Raw genomic sequence first — 10845 nt, 5'->3', positions numbered from 1 at the left:
GCTGTTCTGAAGCCTCAAGTCTGGCATTTTGGAGGTTGGCTCTTGTTTTTTTGGGGACCCGAAGGGACCATTTGGAGAAGATGTTGAAGCTGGGGCATGAAGAACCCCGCTATGCCTGCCCACCTATATCGGCATGTCAATAAAATCATGCACACCCCAAACATACTTTTCTTTGACGCTAAGATCTGATTAATGATGGAATTATTTTCAGAAAGATCACCAGAACACTGATCAGAAGGAGGGAATTTAGCTAATGACATCACAATGACTTTTGGAAAAACATTATTGGCGGTAGGTGTATTGTGTCACTTGTCATTCCTGCTAATCATGGAAATATGTCTGCTATTTCATTTTATATTTCCTAATTTACCATCACTCAATCGCTGTTATTTGGCTAATTTCGAATTATAACGCACATTTGCTTTATTCTGTACCTCTTGCAAAATCTCTTACTCTTCGATTACTCACAAGTGATCTCCAGTGCTGGAGGCGATAAATGAGAAGCTTGTCCAACAGGCAAAACAAAATGAAACAATAAACTAAAGTAGAATCTTGCTACTCATTTTAACAAGTTGTTAACAATGTAACCTTAATTTAACACGCAACGGTGATGGCTTCTCTCTCTTCCTTTGGTCCTTCTTTTCTTTTCTACTCTTTTCTACTCTGAAACATTTAGTTATTCCTTGGCCTCCTCTAATGGTAATGGTTCTCATAATAAATTGTAGTATTTCCTCAGTATTGGAGACAAGGCTCACTGAATTGGAATCACAGATCCGCACCATGAAAAACAACCCTCTGGCTGCAGTTATGACTTCATAAACTTCTTTAGTAATGAAATTGTTACTGTTGAGAAAAAAAATTGGGCATTTGTCACTGTTCTGCTCCTCTGCCTGGTAGTGGCCACGGCTCTCCTCTCTTTCAAGTTCCTGTTGCTGCACAGAGCAGGGTAGTACTGTGGTCCCAGTAGCAAACATATCGGTTACTTTGGCCACCTTGAGAGATTTGATTTTTTTTTTTTAGCCCAGAACTTCTTGTCTGCCTATTTAAACGATCAGTCCACAGGTTTTTAACTCTGAATCATGGCATCTGACATGAGAAACATGAGGGGAGGGATGGGACCAGAAAGAGATGTGATTAGGCAAGACCGGTAGTCAGTACAGAAAACAAATGTGCTGCTGTTCCCACTAAATGAGCAGGGCATTTGGCCCCAATAAAATAACAACCCTGTTTCCAAAACAGTTGGGATGCTGTGTAAAATGTAAATAAAAACAGAATGCGATGATTTGTAAATCACATAAACCCATATGTAATTGAAAATAAAACATTTTGAAATCATGAGATCTTGAGCTGGTATTTATGAGATAATTTCTTTTAGTTATGACATCTTGATCTTCAACGTAACATAATAGACCACATTTTGTACCAGTTTTCCTGAAATGAATGCTTATTAACTGAAACTGTATTGTTTTCCTCATTTTTGCCTCTACTCCTAAGGTTTTTTTGTGCTCTTAAGCATTCAGATCAGAAAGCTCCTGTCTTTTGATGAGTGGCTGAGGGGAGAAGCTCGTGTTCTCACAGAACGTGAAGACTCAAAAACACAACAAAGCTCCCTCAGGTTCCCCTATGGTTGCTTTCATGGCCCAGATATGGAGAGGTTATTCCCTGTGTACTCATGCCTTTGTCTTTCGCTCCCCTTTTCTTCTCATCCCCCTTCATTCCCTCTCTCTCCTCTCCAGCTGTACTCCACATTTTCTCTCTTTGTTTTTTCTGTGTCTCTGCCTCAACCCTGTGGCCGTGCCTTTGAGGACATTGTATCAAACACATCAAAACGATTTTTAGCTGAAGGTTCATACAAACCATTTATCTTTACATTTTCCCTCCCTTATATACAAAGCTTGTTATTCAGAGCATTCTCATCTTCCCTTTGTTGGAAGGTATCCCCCGAGGAGGCCATCCTGTAGCAAATCTATTGCTCTCTCCTCAATGCAAAAGGGTCACAATGCACAAATCCCAATGCGTATTCCAATTGTCCCAGCATACGTTCAGGATGCTATGGCAGAGTCCTCTCTTGTTATGCTTGTTGGCTGTTTTCAGTCTTTTCCTTTTTTCAACATAACTGTTGGTGGTTGTTCACTGGGTGTCATTGTTATGTGGTGAAGATGTTTAATGGCCCTAGATGCAGACACAGTACAACAGAATCCATTTCTTGAAAACCAGGGAAGTTTATTTCTCTCAGGTAGGGACAAAAAACAGGGTGAAGCACACAAAGTCAGGTTGAGAGGCGGCCAGAGGCCAAATGTCCAGGAGCAGGCTCCTCCTTGCTCTCTCACCTCTGGAGCCGAGAGCAGACTTGGCAGCCACTCCGGGCTCGTACGATCAGTAGGAACAGTCACGTGAAAACGGAAAGCGCGTCCTCGCGCTCCATTCGGATCCGAGCCGGAAACTGGCTCTGCCGCAAATGCGACTTGACTTGGAAGGCAGGCAGAGATTTTTCCGAGTGGCCGTGGCTCCACTGTGTGGAATCCCGAGGTCCTACACCAGGGGGCAGGCTGGATCACTGTGTGGCTTCCCATGGTCCGACACAGGATTGCTAAAGCGTCGACAGATGATCTCCGAGGAACGAACTCGACGCTTTCTTCGTGCAGGTGAGAACCCGTGGCTCAACACTGGACAGCAGGTAAGCTTGAGACAAACAGAGTCAGAACAGGAACTTCACTGAGTGAAACGAACAAATTTACGGGGACGATATACCAGGTAGGTAAACGGACGGACTGACAACGGGACAGAGAATGGCTGGATTATTAATGCCAGTTCGGTGATCAGCGGAATCAGGATCAGCTGTGCCCACAGAGAGGGGCGTGATGGTGACAGGTATTCGGAAGCGGATACTGCAAAGAGACAGGCACAACAACAATAACAGACAGGGCAATGACAAAACACGAGGAGAGGTAATCGGGGGGAAAACAGAGGAAAACACACTAGGGTCAGACAGGAATCCTCACAGTCATTGCCTTTCACTGTCTACCTCTATCTGTTTTTCCACAGTGTAGTAGGCTTCTCATTTTCTTTCACTGGCAATCTCTCGGAAACCTTCACATCGGTCTAAGCTCCACACCATTGGAGTATGGATCCAGATTATTTTATTGGTTTAACAGATACAGATACAGATAATGGTGTACTCACTTGTCCCTATTGGAAACCACACCATCAGGCTATATAGTCTCAAAAATGTTCAAATTGAGATGAAAGCCATTCAACTCAAAGAATCGAGAACAAATAGCAAGTTTTATTCTATCTGTGAGAATGTAATGGCAACTATCTCAGAAGAAGAATGTGCTGCAATAAAAGATCTAGTCATGGCTCTGAATTCACCACATATAGAGAGAGCTCTTGGAGTAGAATAGTGCATCACATCTGATTCATTTAAATTTAGAGTTAAAGTTAAACCCAACCTGCGAGCAAAAAGTGGTGTGCTTTCTACCGTTGCCTCTATATATTATCACCTGGGGTTCATAGCACCCTTTGTCCTTTCAGGGAAACAAATAGAAATGTACAGATGATCAGATGGGAGAAGGAACTTCAAGAAAATGTGGGACCTCAGTGGCAGTCCTGAATCAGAAACCTACCCAATCTGGCTGAAATGCAAACCGAAAGGTATTTCTTACCTTCAAGTTTTGACAAAGTCAAAAAATTTGAGTTTCAGCCTTTTACAGATGCAAGTGCATCTGAATATGGTAAATTTACTTACCTGCAAGTCATCAACAAATCTGACCAGTCCATTGCTACCTGCAATTTTACCTACAAATGTCACATGGATATTGAGACTTTAATTAATTGGTAATTCTTGCAGTTTGAATCAGCAACATGTTACAAGATTTCTTTTGGGTGGATTGCATAGCCATTTCCGGCTATCTAAACATGATGCCAGAAGGAGTCAAGTACAAACCCTGAGCGAAGGGCTAATGTTGCAGAGACAATCCAGCAGATCATGCCTCTCGATGAATGCAGAGGAACTTCTCACCTCAAACTGCTTCACAGGACCAAAGTGTCTTTGGCAAAAGGAACTGTCCAATAGGGAACATAAGATGGGCGAAATGATGAGAGATGATCTGAACTCTGCAAGGGACTTGTGTATATCACTAAGAGAAAGGGAGGTCTACAAAAATTATCTGACTGATCAAGGGTAGTCAGAGAAGTTGCGAGATTTAAGTGACTAATTAATGAATACAAAGGAAAGAAATATGGAAAGTACAACTCTGTTTACAAAAAAGTTGAGACATTGAGTGAAATGTAAATACAAACGGAATACAATGATCAGTTAATGTTGAATCGGTGTGCAACTTTGCAAAAATGATGTCGGACTCCATAGTTTTCTCTGGACCCCTTCCTAACCGGACCAGTGATGATATGTTTAGCCGTACGTCTTCACTTCACCGCTGGTTGTCGAGGTGGTGTCCCGCTAACAATGTGGGCTTCATTGACAATTGGAATACTTTCTGGGGAAAACCTGGTCTGATCCGGAGAGACGGCATCCATCCTACTTTGGATGGTGCAGCTCTTCTTTCTAGAAATATGGCCATGTCTCTTAACAGCCCTAAAACCTGACATCCCAGGGTTGAGGCCAGGATGCAGAGTTGCAGTCTTACACGCTCCTCTGCAGCTTCTTTAGAGCTGTCACTCACTCAAAACCATCAACATCCTATAGAGGTTGTGTCTGTACCCAGACGACCTATATTTGAAAAACTCAAGAAAAGATGTATCAATAAAAATGTAATAAAAATGTATCCTACCAAATTAATGGATCAAAAAAATCTGACAATTAAAAGCGGACTATTAAATATCAGATCTCTCTCGTCTAAATCTCTGTTAGTAAATGACTTGATAACTGATCATCAGATTGATTTACTCTGTCTCACAGAGACCTGGCTGCAACAGGAAGAATATGTTGGTATTAATGAAGCAACTCCTCCCAGTCATATTAATTATCATATTCCTAGAGATTCAGACCAAGGAGGAGGAGTGGCAGCAATCTTTCACTCAAGTTTATCAATTAATCCAAAGCCTAAACTTAGTTATAATTCATTTGAGAGTCTGACTCTTAGTCTCTCACACCCAAACTGGAAAGCACAGAAACCGATTCTATTTGTTGTTGTTTATTGCCCACCTGATCCTTATTCAGAGTTTCTAACTGAATTCTCTGACTTTTTATCAGATTTAGTGCTGAGTTCAGATAAAGTCATGATAGTAGGAGACTTTAACATTCATGTTGACATGGACAATGACAGCCTCAGTTCTACTTTTAGCTCATTGTTAGATTCTATAGGCTTTTCTCAGGATGTAAATAAACCCAGTCACCGTGGTAACCACACCCTCGATCTGGTTCGGTTGTATGGCATGGAAACTGAAAATGTATTTGCATTTCCTCAAAACCCTGTTTTGTCGGACCACTTCTTATTTACATTTGAAGTTACAATAATGGACTACACAGCATGTGGGAATAAATCCCACTACAGTACATGTCTGTCACATAATGCCGTGGCCAAGTTTAAGGAAGCTGTTACATGCTTATCCTCTTCGATGCAGTGTGTTAAAGCAGTGGAAGGCATCTACGTTGATCTTAGTCCCACACAAGTGGATCATCTGGTAGAAAACACTGCAGTATCTCCGCTACAACTCTAGATGATGTTGCCCCTCTGAAGAAGAGAGTAATGAATCAGAGGAAGTTGTCTCCATGGTACAACTCAGAACTACGCTCTGCTAGGCAGGGGACTAGAAAGCTGGAAAGGAAATGGCGTTCCACTAATTTAGAAAAATTTCACCTGGCCTGGGAGGATAGTCTAATAATATATAAGAAAGCTCTTCGTAAGGCCAGGACTTTGTATTATTCATCATTAATAGAACAAGAACAATCCCAGGTTTCTTTTCAGCACTGTAGCCAGGCTGACAAAGAGTCACAGTTCTGTTGAGCCCTCTATTCCTTCAGCTCTCAGCAGTAACGACTTCATTAACTTCTTTACGAATAAAATTCTTACTATTAGGGAGAGAATCGGGCAGACCCTTCCTGCCACCATCACTGATGTGATGTTAAGCACAGCAGCCCTGGAAGCAACTGTAGGACCAGATGTATACTTGGAAAATGTCTCTCCTGTTGAGCTCTCTGAGTTAACTCAAATTATTTCTTCATCTGGATCCTCTAGCTGTCTGTTAGATCCCATCCCAACTAAACTTTTTAAGGAAGTCTTCCCTTTAATTAATACTTCCATATTAGATCAGATCAACCTATCTATTGTAACCGGCTATGTACCGCAGGCTTTTAAAGTGGCTGTAATTAAACCTTTACTTAAAAAGCAGACTCTTGATCCAGCTGTTTTATGAAACTACAGACCAATTTCCAACCTGATGATTATTTCTAAAATCCTTGAAAAAGTTGTTACAAATCAACTTTGTGATCATTTACAAAGGAATGATTTGTTTGAAGATTTTCAATCAGGCTTTAGAGTTCATCATAGCACAGAAACAGCTCTGGTGAAAGTTACTAACGACCTTTTATTAGCCTCAGATAATGGACTCATCTCTGTACTTGTTCTTCTGGACCTCAGTGCTGCTTTTGATACGATTGATCATACGATCTTATTACAGAGATTAGAAGACGTTACGAGGATTAAAGGAACTGCATTAGACTGGTTCAAATCCTACTTATCAGATAGATTCCAATTTGTCCATGTCAACAATGAGTCTTCCAGACAAACAAGAGTTAGTTATGGAGTTCCACAAGGCTCAGTGTTAGGCCCGATACTTTTTACTTTGTACATGCTTCCATTAGGAGATGTCATCAGGAAGCACTGCATAAACTTCCATTGTTATGCAGATGACACTCAGCTATATCTTTCTATAAAATCAGATGAAACTAATCAGTTAGTAAAACTTGAAGCCTGTCGAAAAGACATGAAGGCCTGGATGACCAAAAACGTCCTGTTTCTAAATTCAGACAAAACAGAAGTTGTACTTGGTCCTAAACACCTCAGAAACTCTTTCTGTAATCACTTAGTTACTCTAGATCAGACCTGGGCATTTTGCGGCCCGCGGGCCACATCCGGCCCTTTGTGCGTCCCTGTCCGGCCCGCGTGAGGCCAATCATAAATTACAAAATAAATTTAAAAAAGTATCTATGTCGAGTGTGCAATACAATGGTGCTGCTTTTGTTTTGAAAAGCGTTATTTGTATTACTTCCATGTGGACGTATGCGCGTGCGTGATTGTGAGTGAATGTGAACAGCGGCAATCACAAATTACAAAATACATTTTAAAAAACATCTATGTCGTGCGGGCAATACAACTGTGCTGCTTTTATTTTGAAAAGTGTTATTTATGGACGTATGTCCGTGTGTAACCTGTGAGTGAAGGTGCACAGCGACAAGTGATGCCCGGTTACCCCCGAGATGTCAGCTCATGCTAAAAAAAGAAAAGTTGATGACGAATGCCGTGTTTTCAACAAGACATGGACTGCCAAGTATTTCTTTACAGAAATTAAAGGTAAAGCCGTGTGCTTAATTTGTGGTATACAGGTTGCTGTGTTTAAAGAATATAATTTGAATCGCCACTACACGACGAAGCACGAGGATAAATACCGGAATCTGTCTGATGAAGAGCGCACAAGGGAGGCTGATGCGTTGATGGTAAAACTGCAAACCCAACAAGGACTTTTTGCCAAATTTCACACCCCCAGAGATGCAGCCGTCAGGACAAGTTTCGTCATTTCTCACAAAATCGCCAGAAAAAGTAAGGCGTTTTCTGATGGAGAGTTTATTAAGGAGTGCTTATTGGACTCTGTTGCGCTGATATGCCCGGAGAAGAGGGGCGCATTTGAGAACGTGTCACTCTCCCGACGCACTGTAACGAGGCGGGTTGAGACCATCGCTGGAAACTTGGAGCTTCAGCTGAAGAACAGAGCGGCCGACTTTGACTGTTTTTCGCTGGCTTTGGATGAGAGCTGCGATGTACGTGACACCGCCCAGCTGCTCATCTTCTTATGTGGGATAACTGCAGACTTTCAAATCACGGAGGAGCTGGCAGCCATGCAGTCAATTAAAGGGACAACCACAGGTAATGACTTGTTCACAGAGGTAAATGCGTGTTTGGACATGTTAGGACTGAAATGGGACAAGCTGGCAGGTGTGACAACAGATGGTTGTCGAAATCTGACGGGGAAAAATGTTGGACTTTTAAAGAGGATGCAGGATAAAGTGACAGAAATTAACCCTGTGCAGAAATTGACATTTTTGCATTGTATTATACATCAGGAAGTGTTGTGTAAGACAGTGTTAAAAATTAACCATGTTGTTGATGCTGTAAGTAAAACAGTTAACTTTATCAGAGCGAGAGCATTAAATCATAGACAATTTGTTGCACTTTTGGAGGAAAATGAGAGTGAACATGGTGACATAAGCTACCACAGCAACGTCAGGTGGCTCAGCCTGGGCAAAGTACTGAAAAGTGTCTGGGACCTGAGAGACCAGATTCAGAATTTCTGTGGGAAGAAAGGACATGACATCCCAGAACTTTCAGATGAAGACTGGGTGGCAGACCTCGGATTCGCTGTGGATGTGACTGCACTCATGAACGAACTGAATGTCAAACTGCAGCGCAAGGGCCTTTTTGTGCATGAGATGTACAGTGCAGTGACGGCTTTCATGGGAAAGTTGCAGCTTCTCTCAAGCCAAGTGAAGGACAACATTCTGACCCACTTGCCAACACTAAAGGAAGCCACAAGATCAGCCGATCACCTCCACAAGTACTCAAGCAAGTTAGAAGCACTGCATGGAGAGTTTTCGAGGCGATTTCAAAACTCTTGAGAGTGAAATGCACATGGTTTCTTCTCCCTTCAACTGCAGTGTGGACAATGCACCAAGCGATGTTCAGATGGAGCTCATTGACCTGCAGTCTGACCTACTTCTGGCAGAGCACTTCAGGTCAGTCTCACTGCTGGACTTTTACTCCTCCCTCAAAGAGGAGAACTTTCCACACCTGAGGAGGCATGCTCAGAGGATTCTGATCCACCTATGTATGTGAACAGACATTTTCTGTGATGAAGTTCAACAAATCCAAACACAGATCCTCTATCACTGATGAGCTGTCCTTCGCATAGCCACCTCAGACATTCAGCCAGATTTCAATGCCCTTGTTCAAGCCCAGAACAGACTGGATTATTCGCACTGAAGAGGTAAAATGAGGTGGAAAACATAACAAGTTATTGTTTGTTGTATTGCAGTATTTCTATAAAACTTGTTAAGTTGTTTGTTGTTTTTCCTTGTTTGTGGAACAAAGTTAAAGTGTGAACAAGTTAAAAATAAATTGCAGTGATTCAATGATTGTTTTTGTTTTCTTATTTCAATTTCACATAGCCTAATATAAATATTTAAGGATTAAGAGTTTAAATAAAACCATCAAAAGCAATCTGCTTTTGTATAAAGTTAAGTTAGGTTAAACGAAATTATTATTATTATGTTTTATCTTACGGTATATCAAAAATAATATTGAGCAAAATTTAATTGAAATATTGTCGATGTGGCCCTCCAGCAGTGCTCGGGTTGCTCATGCGGCCCCCGGTAAAAATTAATTGCCTCCAGCAAAACTGTGAGGAACCTTGGAGTCATCTTTGATGAGGATTTGTCCTTTAGACACCATATAAAGCAAATCTCCAGAACTGCCTTCTTTAATCTACGTAATATTAATAAAATCAGGAAAATCCTTCCTCAGTGTGATGCAGAAAAACTCATTCATGCGTTTGTTACTTCTAGGCTAGATTATTATAATTCCTTGCTGTTAGGATGTCCAAATTACTCATTAAAAACCTTGCAGCTGATCCAAAATGCTGCAGCAAGAGTACTGACGGGATTTAGCAAGAGAAATCATATTTCTCCAGTTTTAGCTTCTCTTCACTGGCTTCCTGTGAAATCAAGAATATAATTTAAAATTCTTTTGATGACTTACAAAGCCCTACATGACCAGGCTCCATCATATCTTAGAGATCTTATAGAACCATATAATCCTAGCAGAGCACTTCACTCTCAGTACACTGGTCTACTTGTGGTTACAGAAGTTTACAGAAGTAGAATGGGAGGGAGAGCCTTCAGTTTTCAGGCTCCTCTCCTGTGGAACCAGCTCCCAGTTTGTTTTCGAGGGGCAGAAACCCTCTCTAGCTTTGAGATTAGACTCAAAACATTCCTTTTTGATAAAGCCTATAGTTAGGGCTGGCTCGGGTAGACCTGAACCAACCCTTAGTTATGCTGTTATAGGCCGAGGCTGCTGGGGGACCTTGTTACATGCTGAGCTTCTTTTCTTTCCTCCTACTCTTTAACTGACTCATACCTCACCATCCTTTTCTCTCCCATAGCTTTTTCTTATTGTCTGTTGTCTCCATTCAGTTCCCTCGCTCGCGTAGTTTCTCTTCTTTCTTTTGCAGATGTCCCGCCATGGAGCTGCATGCCCTGCGCTTGTCGTCTCCACCAACAGTTCTTCTCTTCTATCTCCATGCTGTCCTTTTCTCTCTCTGCTCTCACCCCAACTGGTCGAGGCAGATGGCCTCCCACCTCTGAGCCTGGTTCTGTCAGAGGTTTCTTCCTGTTAAAGGGAGTTTTTCCTTCCCTCTGTTGGAGGTTTTTCCTCCCTTAAAGAGGAGTTTTTTTTTTTCCCCCTCTTGGCTTATGTGGGAATTGTTGAATTGTTTGGTTTCTCTGTATAATATTGTAGCGTCTTGCTATAAGGACGTTAATGTGTTAAGTGCCATGAAATAACCCATGTTGTGATTTGCGCTATATAAATAAAGTTGAATTGAATTAATCACCTC

At 41.7% G+C, this 10845-nt stretch overlaps 1 protein-coding gene across 1 annotated transcript; it reads left to right on the top strand.

The window, feature by feature from the left end:
* The first annotated feature begins 7341 nt into the window (after positions 1 to 7341).
* LOC138636047 (general transcription factor II-I repeat domain-containing protein 2A-like) lies at positions 7342 to 9050 on the top strand. The gene has a single exon (XM_069723853.1). It carries the CDS (start codon positions 7439 to 7441, stop codon positions 8849 to 8851), a length of 1413 nt encoding a protein of 470 aa, XP_069579954.1. The 5' UTR covers positions 7342 to 7438; the 3' UTR covers positions 8852 to 9050.
* The last annotated feature ends 1795 nt before the right edge of the window (positions 9051 to 10845 follow it).

Source organism: Brachyistius frenatus, unplaced genomic scaffold (genome assembly GCF_029030835.1).
Source record: "Brachyistius frenatus isolate BFR_SWC_R1_liver_20210118 unplaced genomic scaffold, ASM2903083v1 Contig_348, whole genome shotgun sequence".
NCBI classification, from domain to species: Eukaryota; Metazoa; Chordata; class Actinopteri; family Embiotocidae; genus Brachyistius; species Brachyistius frenatus.
This window is presented reverse-complemented; position numbering and strand designations above follow the sequence as displayed.